This window comes from Haliotis rufescens, unplaced genomic scaffold (genome assembly GCF_023055435.1).
Source record: "Haliotis rufescens isolate VD_foot unplaced genomic scaffold, xgHalRufe1.0.p SCAF_19, whole genome shotgun sequence".
NCBI classification, from domain to species: Eukaryota; Metazoa; Mollusca; class Gastropoda; order Lepetellida; family Haliotidae; genus Haliotis; species Haliotis rufescens.
The window spans coordinates 20,690,777-20,714,163 of NW_025963879.1; the positions used below are offsets into that span (position 1 = coordinate 20,690,777).

The following is a 23,387-nucleotide window of genomic DNA, read 5'->3' on the forward strand; positions in this document are numbered from 1 at the left end:
TACTACAGAGTAAAATGGAAGGATCCAGAAAGAGGTAACACATGGGAGTATGGCAGCAGCATTCCAGACTCCATTCGGAGAGAATTTCACCTCAAAAGAAGTATGTCAGGAAAACGACGAAAACGTCCACTGAAGAATCATAAGTTTTTCGACCAAAAGGAATCAGCACAAGACAATAAATCAGTCAATGTTCTGTCAGGGAATACAATGTCCGGAAATATCAAGCAAGACAACACCAAACCATGCATAGAATTAGATGTCAAACCATATCGTTTTTTTCCAAAACACCTACGAAAAGTAGATCATAAAATAGAAAGAGTTATGGGCATTGAAATTATTCAAGGAGACTGCTATGTCAAGGTCTCATACAAAGAATATCCTGGTCAATTCACATGCTATTTTGAAAGTGTTCCTCCCCACCTCATACAGCGCTACCTTGATGATAGCTGGCAGGATCTCCGTAATTGGTTCTGTATAGAAGATAATCCTCGATATGATCCAGAGGAACCACCAATTTATAAATCCAAAAGGGTCATTCCAGATAAAGACTTTGGAAACAACAACACCTTTTACTACCGTATTTCAGCCACAGACCATAGTTCCCATCTACCATACTATGATAACCTTACCGTACATACCGAACAATGCCAATTGCACATATTCTTGATCAAAATACAAAATCTCCTGAATAAACGGTGCAAATCACGAAACAGCTATTAGCTGTATCTTGTTATGTTTTCTTGTGTCCAGTCTTTTCACTATGGGTCGCCAGTTGAGAACAAATGGCATCAGCCTGATCATCTGAGTTATTTGTATCACAACAAATTTTGAGTATTGACCTGATCAACCAATCTCAAAAGCGAAGTGAAATGACACAAAGCAAACCATACTGGGAAGCGAACCCAAACCGTACCGAAGCGAACCTAACCATACTGGGAATCGAACCCAAACCGTACCGAAGCGAACCAAACCATACTGGGAAGCGAACCCAAACCGTACCGAAGTGAACCAAACCATACTGGGAATCGAACTCAAACCATACCGAAGCGAACCAAACCATACTGGGAATCGAACCCAAACCGTACCGAAGCGAACCAAACCATACTGGGAAAAGCGAACCCAAACCATACCGAAGCGAACCTAACCATACTGGGAATCGAACCCAAACCGTACCGAAGCGAACCAAACCATACTGGGAAGCGAACCCAAACCGTACCGAAGCTAAGTGAAATGACACAAACCAAACCATACTGCGAATCGAACCCAAACCGTACTGAAGCGAACCAAACCATACTGGGAATCAAACCCAAACCGTACCGAAGCGAAGCAAACCGTACCGAAGCAAAATAAACCAAACCCTATCGCATTGAACCGAAGCAAAATCACAGCAAAACAAACCAAATTCAAATAAAGCAAACTTAACAACCGAAATAAACCAAAACAAAGAAAAGGCAAACCAAATAGTTACGAAAACTAACAATGATATACACCTTTTGTATACCGTATTAATGTAACAAATCAATGCACTTGTTATATGCACATGCACATATATGTAAATATAATGCGTCTAATGATTGTATCCAAAAGTAGAAGGATATTACTATTTTTCTCATGATAAACTTTTGTAATTTGCCGCCAATACATTCTTCCTGGTCATGACACCGTTTAGTAATAATTATGTACTGATCTTTTACATCATAATTATCATATTTGTTTTATTTTCTAGTTATTACAGACAAACTAAGGAAGTATTTATATATGACATATTATTTGAACATGCTAACTCTCTTTTCTTTGTTTCCATGTAACACCTCCATGGACACAGCCTACTACCTTACAACCCCAATCCAGGATGTGGAACCCAAGGCCTCCTACATCACCCATAAAGCCACCAGTACAGAGTGCCAAGACAAGCCAGCTCCACATCCAGAACCCTTGATGACAGCATTTTTATATTATGTTTCCTTATGTCAAAGAGACTCTATAATAATTATTATTCACTACTACCAGTTTAACTTTATACATTGTCCATCTAAGCCTTAATTATTTTTATTTTTTACACGTTTGGGGTCCAAACTTTTTCAGACGGAGGGGAAGTTATCATGGGATAACATTTATACTAAGTTATCTTATAATAATTAGATCTACATCAAGTGCTTTTATGAGTTATCATGGCGTAATATTTATACATCATTTCATAAAATTATAGTTAAGCAAGTAATAATAATCATTAGGTAAAATGCATATATAAAATATCAGTAGTTTCAGTTAAAGCTTTTTAGATGGTTGCTAGCCTAAGGTAATGGGAGCGCATCTAGACATACTATTCAATAAGACAAGAGTTACGTCTACATAGTTTAATTGATTTGAAGCTTTGCTAGCCTAAGGTATCAAGATCCCATCTCCCAGACAAAGGATATTTATTTAAGTATATCTGTCATAACCTGCCGGGGTACATTAGAATAACATTACTTCAATTAAGACTCATTAAGGATTAGCCCCCATACAAGCTCGTCTATAGGGCATTAAGGATTAGCCCCCACACAAGCTCATCTATAGTGACACCCTAATCTCTTTCAAAGCATCCAGTAAATATGTCAACAAGATTAGTGCCAGTCCAACAGGATAAACAGGATTTAGTATTCCCCTCTGTCTAGCCATCCATTTAGCTTAGGACACAACCCATCGTGTATCAACCAATCACATTCCTTGTTATTGTTTAAATTTTTGTTAAATATTTTAAAAAAAAAAGGGAAGGGGTTTGACTCTCTTACCAAGCAGACCTCTCTCCCACAGCCCAGAGTGTGTACCGACTCTCTGTGGCACCCTCAGTTATTATCTAAGTATATTGTAAATTGTTAATTGTTCTTGTAAATAAAATTGTGATTAGTCTCCTGTGACTCTGGCTCTTTGCTGACTAATTCCCCAAGAAAACCAGCACGTCATTTGGAAGGTATTGTTCACCCAGAACAGTTCCATGATAGAAAACCAAATGGCCCTAAAAGGGGTCCGTAGGAATAGACCTTCTGACCATGCTCCTCATTAGTCACTGGGACCTTGGCGCCCAACAGTGATCAAACAAATGGTCAAACTGCCACCTTATCTGAATTAACAGCATCAGAGCTGTTGTACAGGAACTCTTGCTTAGCAAGTATTTCTCATTTACCTGATGTATATTATGCATTAATGTTCAGTTCCTGAATCACACAACAAGTAGTTATGTATTTCAAACATGAAATCCTGTATGTTAAACCATATCAGCATACGCATTATTTTGTAACTTTCTTGAATTGAATACTGTAAAACGTGAAATTACCGCGAGCGTGAATTAAATGAGAAAAATGCGAGTGGTCTTTGCTCGCATTATTAAACACCGCATTTATATCAACAATGAGACATTTTGGATAGCAGAAATACCAACTTAGACATACGCTGAAAACAAACAACTATGTGTTCCACATCAATGTTTATTGAGCAGCACTTGTAACAAGTATATAAACAGTGTCATTCAAACACTAATGACATCCTGTGAATTGTCACTGCTGGGGTCAAGACAAGCGTTCTACTCACTCATGTCATCACTGATCACACCTGCAAGTCCAGACAGACGCCACCCAACATGGTGTCTTTGTTCTTTGCGACTGCATCAAAGGCCGACACGAGCCAACGCGCACGTATTGTTTTAGCTGAAGTACTCTACTCAGCGCTAATAAGCGGTGCTCTTTGGTGTGTGATTGGATTAATGTAAGGTTGGATTAAGGTGAAGATTCTCCTGTAAACCTGACAGGACATTTTGTTTAGATATAAATCCATTGATGCTTGAGAGGAGGGGGTGTCGCATTCACATTGAGTCGCATTTTTGGCTAAGGGCCAGCGGTCGCATTCTTTTGGAGACATATTAATTTCACGTTTTACAGTATCTATTTAAATACATTTTCTGAGTAGTAGGTTGCAATTCAACTATTTTAACCCTACTATTTTTCCGTATTGTACTGATCCTGTAGTGTGTTCAACTGAAATAGATCTGTGAAGATGACATATTTTACCAGGATGCTGAAATTCATTTTGACAACATATTTTTCTCAGGCATCTAGGTCAGCAGCCTCGCTACCACCCCCTGAAGCATGGATTCAATGAGTGGTTTGGTGCCCCCAACTGCCACTTTGGCCCCTTTGATGACAAGAAAACCCCCAACATCCCCGTCTACAAGGATGCAGACATGGTCGGCAGGTGAGATGTAAACAGTGGGAAACTTCAAGGGGACACGGTGGCCTACTGGGCACTGGCACTGCAATTGGAAGATAATAATAATACCTATCTCACTTTCCTTACTGATTAAGCTGCCATGCCATGATATTACTGAAATACTGTGGCTTTAATCTAACTTACTTCAGTTGCTTTGAGTCAACAGGTTGTTGACCAGGAACCATAATCATAACCTATCTGGGAGTCAAAGACAAAATCAGTGGGTCCTGGCAAGTATAAGGGACGTAACTCTGCACAGAGAATTGCAGTGCCATAAATAACATTTTTTTCTTTTTTTTTCAACTTAAGTTGTTGCCACATGCTTGCTTTCATCACTGTCAGTGGAAACAGACCTAAAATGTTTCATTAGGATGCTCCTATACCCCTAACCTGAAATTCTCCAGGCAACTGGGATACCTTCAACATTGGACTTTGGTATTGTTGAGTCAGTCTCTGTCCCTGTTATGCCCCTGTTTGTGTGTGAGGTGTGCTCATGTTCCTGTTTCTGTTGCAGATACTACGAGGAATTCAAGATCGAGAAGTCCGGCGAGTCAAACCTCACACAGATTTATATCAGTGTAAGATATAGCATTTGTCGCAATCTCACCTGCAGGCCCCTTTCCACAAAGCAATCTTTCACTTCGACTGTCTAAGTCAGTGTAAGAATGGGAGTTACTATTGACTTAGTGCTAAGATCGCTTTGTGGAATGGAGCCATGGTCTTAGAGCGAGTAAGGTTTTACGCCGCTTTTAGCAATATTCCAGCAATATCACAGCGGGGAACGCCAGAAATGGGCTTCACACATTGTACCATGTGGGAAGTGAACCTGGGTCTTTGGTATGTCGAGCAAACGCTTTAACCACCTAGCTACCCCACCGCTCCAACATCATGTCATACATGTAAAGTGATATCCTGTTTTCCTTCAGTATTCGTAACAAATGTATTGAAATGACTGTGACTGTCACCAGTAATGTGTGTCCAAGGAAAAATTAATTCAGTTGACCTATTCAAATCGTCAATTATGTCATCTGTTTTGGTCATTAACTAACAAATAGAAAAAATTGTACCAAAAACACAGATGATATCACAATCCTAGTGAACAGATGAAATTTAAAACATATATGTTGTATATCTGACGGGAGCAAGGCTGTATCAGTTTGCTGTGCAGAGTTGCGTCCCTTAGTTATGTCAGAATCCAATAATCATTGGCTGGAATCCCAGATTTACCGTGATCATGATTCATGGTTTGTCAGCACTTGGTCACTTTACCCATGGTCAGTTTACCCAAGGTCAGATTACCTGTGCTTAGTTTACCCGTGGTCAGATTACCTGTGCTTAGTTTACCCGTGGTCAGATTACCTGTGCTCAATTTACCCGTGCTCATGGGTTTCACCAAAGTGGTATATATCTAGAACCTGCATCACTTTGGGCTTTCCTTCAACATTAAGCTGACACACCAGGAAATAGCAGAAATACATCCCGAAGTGTCATAAAAACCAACTCACTCATTCCCACATTCACTCTCCATACAGGAGGCAATAGAGTTTATAGAGAAGCAGGCAGCAGCAGACCAACCCTTCCTTCTCTACTGGGCTGTGGATGCTACCCATCAACCACTGTATGCCTCCCGCAAGTTCCTGGGTACCAGTAAGAGGGGGCTGTAAGTAGAGATACTGTTATTTATCGAATTAACATTCAGCTCCAACCTCTAGACCAGTCTGTAAATCATTTTTATGTGATTACTTTCTATGAATGAAAGTGTACTGTATTTATTTGTGTATCTTACAAATTTTATAGAAAACAGCAGTGTGAAAGGGTATATGATTGCCAAGAATATGATTGAAAAAGTTTCACTTCATGCTACGATGAACGCAATGCTTTGCTGACCATTATGATGTCACACTAAAATGACATCATTAATCTCTCTGCAACAGAAGCTGGTTAGCTGTACTTTTTACACTCAAGATGCCGGTTATTACTGTTTACAAACTGAAAAGTTGAAAGGATGATACATATATGTAGAATCTCACCCTCGTGTCTTTTGATATGAAATGCAGTCAAACCTTGTTGTGTCTAACTTGGATGTGTTGAATTCCCAGTTGTCTTGAACACACCTTCCGGTTCCTTCTATATTAATGTTATCATCATTTATACTAGGATCTGTTGAACTGGATGTGTCGAATTCCTGGTTGTCTCGAACTCATTTGGAAGTATCCAAATTAAGCAATAATTACCCACATGACTCGAACAGTTCAAAATAAAAAAATAATGTCCGCACACCCACACTTGCCAAACTTTCAACCCTCACAGCGATTGATGAAATTACATCAAAGACAGGATGCTTTCTAACAACCTGCCAGTATCCAATCAAGCCTGGGGACACAGGTGGCCCAGTTGTCTGAGGCGTCTCTATTCACTGTGCAGAGTTGCGTCCCTTGGGCACGCCAGAAACCTATGATTGTGGGTTTGAATCCCGGTTCACCCGATTATGTTTCTAGGTTTGTCAGCACCATACCCGTGCTCGTGGGTTTCACCGAAGTGGTAAACGTCTGAGATCTGCATCACTTCGGGCTTTCCTCCCATATTAAGCTGACATACCGCGATATGATTGGAAACCTGTTAAAAGAGGCGTTAAATCCAATTCACTCACTCACTCACTCATTCTCCCACACAGCACGTTTGGGACATGGTCTGGAGAAGTGTATGGCGACGTGAAAGGCCAGGCTCTCGGTCAGCCGACCAGATAAGGTGTTGCAAGGGGAGTGGACAAATTGTCATTAGGAATTTGTTTCAGACCACACACACACACATGCCAATCAACCCTAATTAACAAGCACACCTTACGATGGTGCAAGCTGATTACTGCATGTACACACATCGGCAGGAAGGTTCTCACGTGACAGCCGAAACCACGTGAAAATTGAGAAAAGTGTAAAACGGATTAAGATTATGTTAGTGAATCTATTTTGCAAGATATGACTTAAACTGTGATGCTAATCCAGATGGCAGTGATACATCTGAGGTGCTGCCCCCTTCACTACCAAGACCGCCTCCGTGATCAAGTGGTAGAGCGTCCGCCCGGAGAGCGGAAGGTCCGGGGTTCGATCCCCGGCCGCGTCATGCCAAAAGACGTTAAAAGATGGTACTTGTTGTTACCCTGTCAGGCGCTCGGCATTAAGGGGCTAAAGCAGGGACTGGTCGCCTCTGAGTCCGTATACTGTGTCTGAGTGGGGTGTTCATGTTAAACTGCGGCATGGTATCTCAGTGTGCTAGCACTATAAATCGGCATCAGTCCGGACTAGTACAAGCAGCCACACACACAGGTGCATGCAAGTCGCTATATAAGTGCAATAATCTTGGACGCGACGTTAAACCCAATTTCACCTCACCTCACCTTCACTACCAGCAGCCTGGGCACTGAAATTTACGCACGTCTTGAAATCTTGGACTTGGTAAGAATCTCTCATCAACATGTTTGGTTTTCAAAAATTCACTTTCTTGTTTGTCCAGACCCTGGATAACTCAAACTTTCCAGGTCCCCACTAGTTTGACACAACGAAATTCGACTAAAAATCAATACTCCTCAATAAAAGTGTAGGACTTACTAAGCTTTTCTCGCCTTGTGCTAAGATATTTCATTTCTAAAGACACGAGAGTGAGGATCTCTATTTGTTTTCAGATTTGCAGGTGTTATTGAGTATTCATAGCCACGAAACTTGTAAATGTTACAATTCCCGGGCTTTGAACACTTAAAAACTAATCTGAAATCTATAATTGTTACACAACAGTGATTTTATTTTTCCCCAGGTATGGGGATGCTGTGAGGGAGCTGGACTTTGGTGTGGGGGTCATTCTGAACAAACTGAAACAGCTGAACATCGACACCAACACACTGGCTGTCTTCTCCTCGGACAATGGCGGTGCCACGTATGCCAAGACACAGGGTAAGTCTGCAGCAGCTTGCAGAACTGCAATCTCATTAAAATTGGATCTTAACTTTTGCTACCGCTAAACAAAGATCAGAAGACATGCTATTCCGGGTCACTTCAGAATGACCGTCGCTTACCAGATCTGGAAAGCGACAGTTGGAGTGTGTTTACTAATCTTGCAACAAAGGGTATTCTGAATGGGTATTCTGACTTATTCTGACAAAATCATTGTCTATCTCTTGCTTCAATGGGATAAACATTTGAAACGGAACAAACTTTCCAAAGCCAGTTGGAAGGACTGCTATACAATCTCGCTATCTATTGGACATTCCAGACTTGTCATTTCTTTGGTCAGTCATAGTTGGCGATAGGTCGTTCTGACGTAACCTATAATGGGGGCACTGTGTAGAGTTGCTTCCCTTGAGCATGCCAGAAGCCTATGATCATGGGTTTGTTGACCCCAGTGTCAGCACCATACCCGTGCCTGTGCGTTTCACCAAATATGATAAACGTTAAGCTGTAATGCTGAGATATGACTGGAATTGTTAAAAGCGTTATTAATCCCAACTCATTCACTGACTCACTGAATTGTAATGTCATGATATTTCTGAAATTTGTTTTGTAGAAGTGATAATATGTGGGGCTTCTATTGTGAATTGTATTTCAATAAGGCTAAAAAAATAATAGTCTTGGTTCTCAGGCACCACCTGCATCATCATAAAGTCTGCCGCACATTTGTTTTTTTTTCCATTTTCAAAATAATATAAAATCCACAATGGACCAAAAAAACATGTGCAATGGACTTAATGATGATGTGGGCGGTGCCTGAGAACCAAGCCTATTATTTTTTTGAGTCTAACATTCAATTTTGAATATATCACATGTGTCACTGCCACCAGGTGGCAGTAATGGCCCCTTCCTGTGTGGTAAGCAGACAACATTTGAGGGTGGCATGAGAGAGCCCACCATTGCCTGGTGGCCAGGCAGAATCAAACCTGGAAAGGTGCACAACAAACTCTGGACTTCTTGAACATTTCAGACCTGTTGGTCTCTTTTTATTCTTTCACTCGCACTAGGTAGACATGTGAGCTTCAGTTAGACTTCTCCTGTCACTTGGTTCCAGTATGACCACATCTGCACCTAGCCTCATCTGTCTAAACACCCACAAGCTTGTCAAGAATATTGTTTCAAATCATGTAAAACAAGAACAAGAAGACACACACCAACCTTTCATCTACCACTTCTACCCACTCTCTGATTGGTGACCTTCCCTGTAACACACCACTTTTCATCTTCCCCATCTACCCATACTCTGATTGGTGACCTTCCCTGTAACACACCACTTTTCATCTTCCCCATCTACCCACACTCTGATTGGTGACCTTGTAACACACCCACCTTTCATATTCCCCATCTACCAACACTCTGACTGGTGACCTTCCCTGTAACACACCAACCTTTCATCTACACCATCTACCCACACTCTGATTGGTGATCTGTCACATGCCCTTCATGTTTGTCACTTGTATGTACGCAGGGGGTAACAATGGTCCATTCCTGTGTGGGAAGGAGACAACATTTGAAGGGGGAATGAGGGAGCCAACTATCGCCATGTGGCCGGGAAAGATTGCCCCTGGATCGGTACTAATGCTTAACCCTTCTCACTCAAGCATGACTTTCTTTTGCATTTTGTAGTTTACCAGTCGTCTTTAATTTCTCTGGCGTTTTAACCCGTTTGCTCATAACTTCTTATATTTCCTGTTAATAAATTTGTCTCTTTAAGTGTTTAAGAATAAGATATAAAGTATTATGTAGTTTTTTAAGGTCTCTGAATATTGCTTTATTCCCTTATTTTTAATTTAACATTATTTCAGAAATTATCTTTCATGTATTAATGTTCTAGTGTCATCCTTATGAAAAAGCATCACCCAATGTTTGTATGTTTAAAATAAGTAACATTGATGACCCCCCCCCCCCCCCCTACCAGGTGTCACATCAGCTAGGCTCCCTCATGGATCTGTTCACCACCCTGGTGGAGCTGGCAGGCCTGACCCCACCCAGCGACCGTATCATCGATGGCATCAGTCTCAAACAGACACTGTTTGATAACAAGCCCATCAACAGGTAGATGTAATAATAGCCTTGTCTCCAGGCAGATAAAGTCACCAAACACAAATATGTCACAATACCTGGGTTAACAGGTAGATGTAATAATAGCCTTGTCTCCAGGCAGATAAAGTCACCAAACACAGATATGTCACAATACCTGGGTTAACAGGTAGATGTAATAATAGCCTTGTCTCCAGGCAGATAAAGTCACCAAACACACATATGTCCCAATACCTGGGTTAGCGGGTAGATGTAATAACAGCCTTGTCTCCAGGCAGATAAAGTCACCAAACACAGATATGTCACAATACCTGGGTTAGCAGGTAGATGTAATAACAGCCTTGTCTCCAGGCAGATAAAGTCACCAAACACAAATATGTCACAATACCTGGGTTAGCAGGTAGATGTAATATAAGTGTATTTTGTTCATTGATATTTGATAACAATCAACAGTTAAGTATGACATCAAGCCATTTTACAGGTAGAACTGAAAACAAGGCAGTCAACAGGTAGATGTGGTAGATATGTTTAGGATTGTGTTAACAACTCTTTTATCAAGTATATATGATAAGTTGGTCAATAAGTAAATGAGAAAATAACGTTTAAATGGGTAGATATGTTACCAAGTTTGTCAACATACTGACATCATAATAAGCCAATCAATGGTAGATGCGAAAAAGATTCATTAAGTCCATCAACAGGACTATATGGGAACAAGATGGTCAACAAGTATTAGGAAACAGGTCCAGCCACAAGTAGATATGTTTAAAGGACAATGTCTGACTTACACTGCAATTCACTGTACAGAGTTGTGTCCCTTAGTAGTATCAGAATCTGCAGATCATACAGGTATAACAAGATAGTCAACAAGTATATGTGGTATCTAGTCATTCAACATGTAGATAGATTAATAGACCAAGGTCTGACTTTGTAAACAGCACATGGGTCTGACTTACACTGCAATTCACTGTGCAGAGTTGTGTCCCTTAGTTTAGCCAGGATCTGGTGATCATGGGCTTGAATCCCAAATTTGCCCTGATTCTGTTTCTTGATTTGTGAGCACCATTTCCCTGCTCATGGCTTCACTCACTCACTAACTCACTTCTGGTTTGTCCACAGGACCATCTTCTATTACCGTGGGGATGAGCTGATGGCTGTCAGGGTGGGTCAGTACAAGGCACACAGGTGGACTTGGACCAACAGCATAGAAGAGTTCAATAAAGTAAGTTTTCAATAACATGTTTTTGGCATTTATATGGGATTCTAAGTGTGAAAGATGTCCGAAAGACGATTTTAGTCACCTTAATTTGTGCCAGAACAATGATGGCTATCCCAGCATAGAAGAGTTCAATAAAGTAATTCTCTTTCTGATTAAATCCTCCTTGGGGCACTTATTGCATTTTCCTTGCTCAAGAAAATCTATATGACATAGTTGTAACCATTTTCCTTAATAAAAAATGTTACCACACAAAAAACTTCGTTTTTGTATGATATACGACCACCCTTACGGGGCCTCACCCCCAACGGCGCCTCACGCCAGGGGGAGCAACTCTCACCCAAATCACTTTCCTTATGTCATCTGTAAGAGACAGACGTGTTGATTTTTCACACAAGACAAAAATAAGAGAAATCTATCGTTCGACAAGAACCATGGCTGACCAAACTGTATGTATGGTACATTTCTTTCTTTGCAAAGGCGTAATACCTCGCATTGTGAAGTTATAGAGTTGTAATAATACGCCACGTGCACGGTACCTTTGAATTCAAATGGCCGTAATGGCGTCCATATTGTAGTTCCACGGGCTGATACATGTAACACCAAGGCCATTAAGAAACGGCTTGGGGTTTTGTTATATCATACAGCATTGGTCTACAATTTTTTCCTTTACAAAACCCAAGGTGGTGTGTTAATTCATAAACTACACTTACCTTTTTTACGGGTTTTTACACCTTAGCGCGTAACACGCCCCTTTGGTGTTATAATTATACTACACATTTGCTATTAGTATCGCGTTACAAATCGCATTCTACATTACGCCTTTGCTTCTAGTTTCACAATTTATGCACGTTTCTTTCCGATCTTTATATCGCACTGATACACGTTGATACCCTTCCCGCCCACCTCAGAAATTACGGTCTTGTTTACAAGACCTTCAAACTGTGTACGGGTTGTTCTAAGACAGGCACGAACGCTGCCGAATATGTCTGGCGGAGGACATTGCCTTTACCCCCCGGGGCCCCCAAAAGAGACAAGTTGACTTGTTCCACTTTAAAGAGGTCTATTAAAGGCGGGGGTAGATATCAGATCTACTAAGACATCCCCCCCTCCCCATCTAAAAAGGGTAAAAAAGCTGCCGAGATTGTCTCCCCCGCTCCCTCTCCGGGGGCCGGGGGAGAAGGCTCGAGGGTCCCCGTAGTAAGCACTGCACCCTCTCCTGCACTGTCTTTGGCAGACTTTTCTGCGTTACTTAAGTCGCAGATGGCGTCGATGATGGAGGAGGTAAAGTCTCAGCTCCGAGAGGAGATGCGGACCCAGCCTTCCCCGTTGTCGGCGCCGGACGCGGCTTCGAGACCTTGTGATATGCCCGGCGTCGGCCGAGGCAGGCAACTTGGTCTCGGGGACGATCTCAGACCGGGCTTCGGCGCCGGCTCGAGGTCGCTCCCCAGCGGAGGGGTGGCGGGCGCCGGTCCGTGCACTACCGACGCACAATTTTTCCCTAGCGGAGCCAGACGCCTCTTCCGAGGCCGAGGCTTTCACTAGTGGATTCGTAGCCCGGAGCCAGGGGGGTTCCCTTGGTCTCGGGGACGATCCGAGACCGAGCTCCCCAGCGTAGTGGTGGCGGGCACCGGCCCGTGCACTACCGACGCACAATTTTCCCTAGCGGAGCCAGACGCCTCTTCCGAGGCCGAGGCGTCCACTAGTGGATACCTAGCCCGGAGCCAGGTTGGTTCCCTTTGTCTCGGGGACGATCCGAGACCGAGCTTCGGCTCCGGCTCGAGGTCGCTCCCCAGCGTAGTGGTGGCGGGCACCGGCCCGTGCACTACCGACGCACAATTTACCCTAGCGGAGCCAGACGCCTCTTCCGAGGCCAAGGCTTTCACTAGTGGATACCTAGCCCAGTGCCAGGTGGGTTCCCTTGAACCTCCGGCACCTCGGCACCGGGACTCGGCCTCGGGCCGGGTGCAGAGACACGTGCGGGACAGGATTGTCCATGTACTGCCTCAGGTTGCTGCGCCCATGCCAGAGTCGGAGACACCCAACTTGACTAAGGTCAAGCAGGGCCGGCGGTTGCCCCCCCTTTCCCGTGTGCGGTGCGGAGTTGAAGGCTGCTTACATATGCTTCGAGGAGCAATATCATAATGCATGCCAACAGCTCCGTGTGTCCGTACACTCCGCGTATCTGTCGGCTGTACAGAGGGAGTTAGCGGGAGAGGGGCCGGCCGACTCTTCGGAGTTGGCCGCGCAACTAACATTATCTTGCGCGGGACGCTATTCGTAGCTGTGCATCGCAGATGATGTGCGCTGTTATGTGCATGCGCAGGCGGTGGATGTCGGTATCTAAATACTCGACTTACACACGCCAAGACCTACTTGCTTTGCCGTATAAGAGGGTGCCACCCTCTTCCCTGGGGCTCAGCAGGCGGTCCGAGAGGCTGCTCAATTGTATACTTCCATCAAAGACTCATAAGGCCTTGTTGGAGGTACCAAGCGTTAAAACCGCGTAAGCGGGCCTCTCCAATTGTCCCCTCCTACGCTAACGCACGGGTCAGACGTCCACACCTGCTTGGAAGCCGCCGCTTCCTTCAGGTATAAGGGCGCCGTGAGGAGCAAGAGAGGCACGGGCCGGGGCAAGGCAGCTGGTCGAGGCCAAGAGCTTTTTCGCGGGGCTGGGAACGATGGGTTCCCATTAGCGCCCGAAGAGCCCCGGGTGAACCCATAGTCGCAAGTTATCGGGAAAACTCATCCGCTCCTCCACTTTTCCGGGATAAAGCACACACCGGTGCCTGCTACCCGAGAGAAGGCGGAATTCCTCCGTGCCGAGGTCGACGCACTTCTTATGAAAGCTGCGATCGAACCGGGTCCCGAGGGACAGGAAAGCGAGGGCTTCTACTCGACTTGTTTCCTAGTCACCAAACAGTGATCTCAACTGTCGAGACAGGAGAATGGCTAACGTCAATAGACTTAAAATACGCCTATCTCCACATACCAATACATCCAGAGTTCAAGAAATACCTGAGGTTTTCTTTCGACGGGAGGTGTTATCAGTTCAGGGTTCTACCATTCGGGATCTCCACGGCCCCGAACACGGTGAGAGGACGTGTATCTCTGTCACAAGATATCAAGTCCCTTAAGCGCAAGTCACACTGCTCGTACATGGCTCCAGTTACTGGACAACATGGCGGCGACAGTGGATTTGGTCTGGCGGGCGCGCTTGAGAATGAGTCCCATTCAACAAGCACTCCGTCGACTTTGGGCGAACTCGGAAGATCTCGAGACTGTGCTCGAGACTCCGTAGTGGCTCATTACACACCTCCAGTGGTGGACCGAGGTCGGGAATCACTCCCGTTCCGTCTCTCACAGTTCAAACAGACGCGTCACTCTCCGGCTGGGGAGGCGTTCTGAATGATCACACTGCCTCGGGACTATGGTCCCAGCAGGAGATCAAACTGCATATCAATGTGCTAGAACTGAGAGCGGTCAGGTTGGTGTTCCAACGCTTCCCGGATCTGCTTCGTGGCCAAGTGGTTCGTCTAGAAATGGACAACCAAACGGCGATGACTTACATCCGGAAGCAGGGGGGAACGGCGTCTCCGTCGCTTCGACGAAAGACGTGGCAGTTCCTACTATAGTGCGACTCTCACGATATCAGGGTGCTACCTGCTTATCTCCCGGGGGTGGACAACGTCCGTGCGGACGCTCTGTCTTGCCGGATCCTCGCTCCTCACGAGTGGAGGCTCGACCCGGGGATATTCGGGATTTTCTCCCTGTTATACAGGTCGTTACAGGTGGATCTGTTTGCGTCTGGGTTAAATAACCAGACACCAACGTTCTGCTCCCGAGTCCACGACCCGAGGTCGGTGGCACCGGACGCCTTTCAGCTAGATTGGACGGACAGTTCTGTGGGCATTCTCCCCAGTACCTCTGATTTCCAAGGTCCTGTCTCAGCTAGGCACTCAGCCTGCGCGACTAATTGTGCTCCTGGCACCTCTTTAGTCGGCGCAGAGTGGGTTTCCAGTAATACTCAGGTTTCTGGCTCAGCCTCCTGTTATATTACCTTTACGACCGGACCTCCTATCCCAGAACGGGGCCCTCCACCCGAATCTCAGGATTCAATGGGTGGCTTGGCCACTGTCAGGAATCGCCTCCAGAAGAGCGGTATTCCTGCACGAGTTGCAGACACAATACTGGCTTCGCGGAGGGATTCGACAAACGTTCAGTACGATAGATAGGCCTGCTATGCGCCCAGGTGTGTCGATAGAGGGATTGCAGATCTTTTTTCTGCAGATCTCGTATCCGTGCTTGAGTTTCTCCAGTCGCGACTAGATGACGGCCTGGCCGCATCAACAGTCCGAGGGTACTCTACAGCTATCGCAGCTTTTCACGTCCCTGTCGACGGGGCACTTCTGGGTGCACACCCATTAGTGCAGCGCTTTTTAGCAGGTGTGGACAGGATCCGACCGCCAGTCCGGCGGATCAGTCCCCCTTGGGACTTGTCAATCATTCTAGATTGGCTGTCCGGTCCTTCCTTTCGGGATCTGTCGTCTCTCTCTCTTCAGCTGTTGAGCTGGGAGACGGCGTTCCTTGTGGTGGTAACGTCCGGCAGACGGGTAGGCGACATTCGTGTTATGTCAGCCGATCCCAAAATAACTGTCTTCCATGGGGTCGATAAATATCACCGGGACAGTCAGTTTTCGTCTACCGGACTATTACCGTCCTAGGGTCGCACACGATTCCACGTGAACGGCTCCTATTGAGCTACCCGCTCTTTCACAGCCTTCCTCGTCGGGGACCACTGCAAGACATGCTCATGTCTTGGATGTCCGCACGACTCTCAAGGCCTATATCAGCAGAAATATGGGTGTCCGTAAGGATAACCAACTATTTTGCTGTTACTGCGGTAGGAAGGTTGGCTCACCTGCGAGTAAACAATCTATCTCGAGGTGGATAGTTTCAAACATTTGTACAGCGTATACGCTTACAGGCAGGGACCCCCCTACCAGGTTGTAGGCTCATTAGGTTAGAGCAGTGGCTGCGTCAAAAGCGTACGCCGCGGCTCTGCCCATTGAGCAGATCTGCTCCGCGGCTATTTGGAGCCAGCCGAGCACGATTCATCAAACCTTACCAACTCGACAAACACTCAAGCGAGCGTACTCGGTTTGGTCAGTCAGTTCTCCGAACTGGGCAAAGTTCTAATCTCTAGCTGATTGAGCATTCGAGATTTTAGACAGTCTTCCGGTTATACTGCTCAGTAATGGTCCGGATTTTATCTTCTGCGGTCGATAAATATCAGTCCTTACTACTCGATAATACTCGTATTTTGCGCACGCACTCCTTCGATCCTCGGGGACCCTCTGGCCTAGCTCAGCGCTGGTTATGGTCTCTTGTGATCTACGCCCTTATATCACTTGTTTAAAAAAGTGTGGGGGGGTGGGAGGTGTTTCGAGTTCTCAACTTATGACAAGCCGCAAAAACAGGCTTTATCATAATATATTGTCGACCACGCCCTGTCTCTAGCCCCCGCCTTTCGACGGTGGTGCCTCACGATAAGGTTGGTTCCATTTATTGAACTCAATATTTTATTCTGTTGAATAATCAAATACGATGTATTTATTTACGCCTGTTGCTGACGGATGCCACTTCCTAGATTATCTTTGGGAGTCTGTCTTGATGCAATAAGTGCCCCAAGGAGGATTTAATCAGAAAGAGAATTTTACAAACCTGTAGAGGTTATGAATTCTCTGATGAAATCCTCCTTGGGGCACGGCCACCCACCTCCCCACATTCCGTCAGCATTTGACATATGGAAAGTGATTTGGGTGAGAGTTGCTCCCCCTGGCGTGAGGCGCCGTTGGGGGTGAGGCCCCGTAAGGGTGGTCGTATATCATACAAAAACGAAGTTTTTTGTGTGGTAACATTTTTTATTAAGGAAAATGGTTACAACTATGTCATATAGATTTTCTTGAGCAAGGAAAATGCAATAAGTGCCCCAAGGAGGATTTCATCAGAGAATTCATAACCTCTACAGGTTTGTAAAAGTTTTCAATAACATGTTTTTGGACATTTATATGGGATTCTAAGTGTGAAAGATGTCCGAAAGACGATTTTAGTCACCTTAATTTGTGCCAGAACATTGATGGCTATCCCAGCATAGAAGAGTTCAATAAAGTAAGTTTTCAATAACATGTTTTTGGACATTTTTATGGGATTCTAAGTGTGAAAGATGTCCGAAAGACGATTTTAGTCACCTTAATTTGTGCCAGAACAATGATGGCTATCCCAGCATAGAAGAGTTCAATAAAGTAAGTTTTCAATAACATGTTTTTGGACATTTATATGGGATTCTACGTGTGAAAGATGTCCGAAAGACGATTTTAGTCACCTTAATTTGTGCCAGAACAATAATGGCTATCCCGACTGTGGTTTATCTACTGCTTCGTCCATCAAAGTGAAAGAGTATTTGACGGTGTTAACTCTATGTGTGCTGTCTAACATTAAACCCAATTCACTGCCACTTGCATCTGACCTTGCTGCGCATATATTTTCATGATATCTTCAGGGGGGCATGGGTGGCCAAATCGTCTAAGGCGCCGCGATTCGCTGTGCAGAGTTGCGTCCCTTGGGAATGCCAGAAACCTATGATTGTGGGTTCAAATCCCGGTTAGCCCTGATTATGTTCTAGGTTTGTCAGCACCATACCCGTGCTCGTGGGTTTCACCGAAGTGGTAAACGTCTGAGACCTGCATCACTTCGGGCTTTCCTCCCACAATAAGCTGACACACTGTGATATAACTGGAAAACTGTTAAAAGCGGCGTTAATTCCAACTCACTCACTCACTCACTCACTCATGATATCTTCAGGGCACCGACTTCTGTCCTGGCGAGATAATAGCCAACGTGACCACTCACGATCAGACCAACCACTCCAGTCAGCCACTTCTGTTTCATCTGGGACGAGATCCAGGCGAGAAGTACTTGATCAAGTAGGTCTAGAAAGTGACTAGATAACCCTGTCTTTCAAGGCTTCCCCCTCTTCCTGCTACTCCTTCCACATCTCCCACTTCCCCTGCCTTGCTTACTTCATCTCCCCCTCTCTCTATCCTTATGCAAAGCCTGTCAGGTTGAATTGTCCCTCCAGTAGGGCTGAGACAGGTAACTCAGGTACCCGGGACGGGTGGTTACTGAGTAGGACCCGGGTACACACAGGACTTCCCAGACCTATCGTTAGTCATGTGATATATAGATTAATGACAAAAATTATCTAGAACTCTAGAGACCTGTGAAGATCCGGGGTAGAATAGATCTTCAGCAACCCATGCTTGCCGTAAAAGGCGACTATGCTTGTCGTAAAAGGCGACTAACGGGATCGGGTGGTCAGGCTCGCTGACTTCGTTGATGCATGTCATCAATCCCAATTGTGTGGATCGATACTCATGAAATTAATCACTGGATTGTCTGGTCCAGACTCGATTATTTACAGACCGCCGTCATATAGCTGGAATAACTAGAACTCTAGATTACACTAGAAGTCACTAATGTTCGCATTTCTTTCTGACTATGCACCCATTCCTTCTGACTTTTTATATGGTTGAATAAACATATAACTTAAGTCAACTTCAGCGTATGCATGACCAAGTTTAACTGTTTAACTGTTTCATTCAGACTTAGCACCTGTCACGTTGAATTGTTCCATCAGCCCCAAAGCCTGGCACGTTGAATTGTTCCTGCAGACCCAAAGCCTGTCATGTTGAATTGTTCCTCTAGACCTAAAGCCTGTAAGGTTCACTTGTTCCTCCATACTTAGCACCTGTTATGTTGAAATGTTCCTCCAGATTCAAAGCCTCTCATGTTGAATTGTTCCTCCAGACCTAAAGCCTCTCATGTTGAAATGTTCCTCCAGACCTGGTGGGAATATTGCAAAAAGCGGTGTTTAACTCACTCACTCACTCACTCCTCCAGACCTAAAGCCTGTCAGGTTGAACTGTTTCCAGACCTGAAGCCTGTCATGTTGAATTGTTCCTCCAGACTTAGCACCTGTCATGTTGAATTTTTCCTGCAGACCTGAAGCCTGTATTGTTGAATTTTCCTTCAGACCCAAAGCCTGTCATGTTGAATTGATCCTGCAGACCCAAAGCCTGTCATGTTGAATTGTTCCTCCAGACTTAAAGCCTGTAATGTTGAATTGTTCCTGCAGACCTGAAGCCTGTATTGTTGAATTGTTCCTCCAGACCCAAAGCCTGACAGGTTGAATTGTTCCTGCAGACCCAAAACCTCTCATGTTGAATTGTTCCTGCGGACCCAAAACCTGTCATGTTGAATTGTTCCTTCAGACCCAAAGCCTGTCATGTTGAATTGTTCCTGCAGACCCAAAACCTGTCTTGTTGAACTGTTCCTTCAGACCCAAAGCCTGTCATGTTGAATTGATCCTGCGGACCCAAAGCCTGTCATGTTGAATTGTTCCTCCAGACCCAAAGCTTCTCATCTGGAATTGTTCCTGCAGACCCAAAACCTGTCATGCTGAATTGTTCCTTCAGACCCAAAGCCTGTATTGTTGAATTGTTCCTCCAGACCTAAAGCCTGTATTGTTGAATTGTTCCTCCAGACTTAAAGCCTGTCAGGTTGAATTGTTCCTGCAGACCTGAAGCCTGTATTCTTGAATTGTTCCTCCAGACCCAAAGCCTGTAATGTTGAATTGTTCTTCCAGACTTAGCACCTGTCATGTTGAATTGTTCCTCCAGACCCAAAGCCTCTCATGTTGATTTGTTACTACAGACCCAAATCCTTTCAGGTTCAATTGTTTCTCCAGACTTAGCACCTGTAATGTTGAATTGTTCCTTCAGACCTGCCTCAGCTGAGTACAAGTCAGTGATGCCAGGCATCATGCAAGAGATCAGTAAGCACCAAGCAGCTCTCATGCCGGGAAAACCACAGCTGAACTGGTGTGACAAGGCCGTCATGGTGAGATGTTGCTCTCTGTCTTGAAATAATATTTCATTTTGAAATACTTGATCTGGCCCAGTACAAAATATGCAGCCTCAACACACATGAGATCTGGCTTTGATTCCCAAGACTCACAAGGCCGTCATGTCCCCACTGGGACACTCTGTTACTGTATTGTTGCTGAAATTGATGTCAGTTGCATCCCTTCATGATGAACACACTTGACCATAATAACTGTACTGCAATGTACTGACAGAATTACGTTATATTCTGCCAAAAGTTGTTTAGGACTATTCCGATAGTAAGATGTATTTATTATCAAATCCATAGAGTTAGAAATAACTGAGTTCATAAAAGTTGTAAGAAGTGTATCATTTATGTAGTCCGGATGACATTGTTGCTGTCATTTCAATCTTAGGTTTACGTAAAGATTTTACTCTGGTTTTCTCTGAAGATCGTTGACATCATTGTGTCTTTCTAAGGCAGCAGTCATGATCAGTGCATTTTTCTGAAGGGGAGCTCAAAAGGATTCAGAAATAAAATGGGTACTAAAGAAATTATTATTCCTGCATTTGTGACAAACTGATTTATGAAACTCGTGTAAGAATTCATGTATTATCCCTGCTCTTCCTCGGGAAATACAGGAATTCTGACACTTGTTTTGTAAAATTAGTATGACACACTTGCTTGTATACTTGTAACACACACACAGACACACACACACACACACACACAGACACACACACACTCACACACTAACACAAACACATGCCACACACACTACACACAGCACCACCCACACACACACCACTCCACACATACTAACACACACTCCACACCATGCACGCACGCACACACACACACACATACTAACACACATCGCGCACGCACACACACACACACATTTTGTACTCCTGTCTGAGAAGATCTTTTCACCAAATTTTTAGTGACCTGAAAATGAAGAATAAGTTTTCATATATTTACATTTATGTTTCAGACAGTGGCTTTTGGTTCTTGGCAACTGAATCTCTAAATAAAAAAAATACAGAAAGTGTCACCTAAACTTAATAATAATGGGTATCTTATGATTTCAGAACTGGTCCCCCCCTGGATGTGAAAAACTGAACAAGTGCATCACGCCACCCCCATCTGCACCAGTGCTGTGTACCTGGCCCCACTGAGTGTAGGCTCTGTGAGGGAAACACTGCTGGCAGCATGGAACCCAGCACATGGCGGATGACAGCGGGGTGCAGCCATCTCACATACTAGTTACACTTCTTAGACCATACAAGGAATGGTGTGTCGACAAATCCTTTTGGGAGCAACCATGTCATATCCTGAGAGTTTTGTTGACACACAATACTCTGTCAGTCAGCACTGCAGGACATATTTTTCTGAAAGGAAGAGCCAACAGTTTTTTTGCTCAAAACACATTATTTTTCAGAATAACCAGCATGACCTGTGAAATTTGTGGGTTTTTTCGTAAAACTTTAGGACAAATTGCTATTTTACTGGATTTCGGGAACAGATTTGTTTTTCCAAATATAAATCCCTCCCCTCCCACAGCGGATATCAAATGGTTTGTGTAGAGGCATACTGTCTCTGTGTTGTCTATAGTTTGACAATCATGAAATAATACAACTTGTATTCCATCCAATTTATGTAAGAGCTTGCCAATCCATTATCATTATTCTCGAATTGACATTTATCTTATTGTGAAATGACAGGATCTAACTTATTAATTCTTTAAAGAAGACAGCATGTCAATGAGACACATGCAATCCAAACTAATTGAAATTCACAAGATGAGCAGGAAGGTGAATACAAAATCTCAAAATTTTCACTACCTTAAACGAAGAAAATACCAAACAGTGGAGAAAAGAGGGATTTTATTGGTTTCAGTCAGTTGAGGTTTGGTTTATGTTACCATTCCAATAAAAGATTAACCTGAAATGCTCTATAGAAATGGTGTTCAGAGTAGTGTTAAACTTCATTCTACCGTGATTTTTGAAAATTCTTTTCTGATTGTCAGAGGTTTCAAATCACAATAACCACTTCTGATTAAAAAAGCTGATTTAATGTCACTGTGTTAGCTTTAGGTATTGTATGGAAAAGTCTTTTGTCTCAATAATTGTCAGTTGGCATTTTGAAATACTGTTCTGTATAATCATGAGTTACAAAGAAATATAGCTGTGTGTTTGGTTTCAAATTCTGTTCAGGATGGTGAAAGCTACATGTGACCTAGATCTACATTGAAAACAGTCTGTTTATCAACTCACTCTCTCCCATATATGAAGAGGTCACATGTGTCTCTAAGTGCCTTCGTTAAAAGCAGAGGAACCTGTATTTTTACAGTGTTTTGCTCTCACTTATAATCATTTTATACCATCGATGCACAAAAGTGATGGGGTGTCTTCATGTAGTACATTAAAATATGATATTGTCATCCAACTGATATTGTCATCACTTGGGTTGTGGGTCTACTTATACATTCACAGTATGATGTACTGTAGGATTCGTCTTACCTCACCATAAATGTTGTAGCAGGATTACGAGCATCTTCCCAAGGCAAGAGAGTTAACTGTCTTTAAAAGTCCAGTTTCCACCCTTGCCGAACAAGGCTGGAATTCCTGGGCTCGATCGTAGCGCCACCAGTCGCTATTGCGAGTTATGTCCCTTCTAAGCCTCTCCTATGGACCAATCAGATTCCACCTCAAGTATAACTTGCATTTGTTTCGTACAAAATGGCGGCACCCAATCAAGACGATCTGATCGATAATCAAGATCTATACTGTGATAAAACGGCTCTTACATCGCGAAGTACATCACATCACATGAGCTACTTGATTAAAACATGAAAAGGTTTGGAAAATATCTGTTGACAACGAGTTGGCGGTGCACATGCTTTGCAATTCCTGCAATCGACCGAAATCTGCACGACAGTT

The 23,387-nt window shown here is 44.0% G+C and overlaps 1 protein-coding gene across 2 annotated transcripts in view; it reads left to right on the forward strand.

Moving 5' to 3' along the window:
• The window catches only part of LOC124112853 (N-acetylgalactosamine-6-sulfatase-like), a 39,057-nt gene extending 15,938 nt beyond the window's left edge, over positions 1-23,119 (forward strand). The window contains exons 5-14 of one of the 2 annotated variants that reach the window (XM_046473011.2): positions 4,087-4,230; positions 4,760-4,823; positions 5,778-5,905; positions 8,053-8,189; positions 9,074-9,177; positions 10,162-10,298; positions 11,403-11,505; positions 18,364-18,485; positions 20,343-20,460; positions 21,537-23,119. In XM_046473011.2, coding sequence (XP_046328967.2) covers positions 4,087-4,230; positions 4,760-4,823; positions 5,778-5,905; positions 8,053-8,189; positions 9,074-9,177; positions 10,162-10,298; positions 11,403-11,505; positions 18,364-18,485; positions 20,343-20,460; positions 21,537-21,623 — 1,144 coding nt within the window. In that variant the 3' untranslated portion in view covers positions 21,624-23,119. Of the gene's footprint in view, positions 1-4,086; positions 4,231-4,759; positions 4,824-5,777; positions 5,906-8,052; positions 8,190-9,073; positions 9,178-9,711; positions 9,816-10,161; positions 10,299-11,402; positions 11,506-18,363; positions 18,486-20,342; positions 20,461-21,536 lie in introns of both variants that reach the window. The other variant, XM_046473012.2, reaches the window with a different exon arrangement.
• Positions 23,120-23,387: the final 268 nt, after the last annotated feature.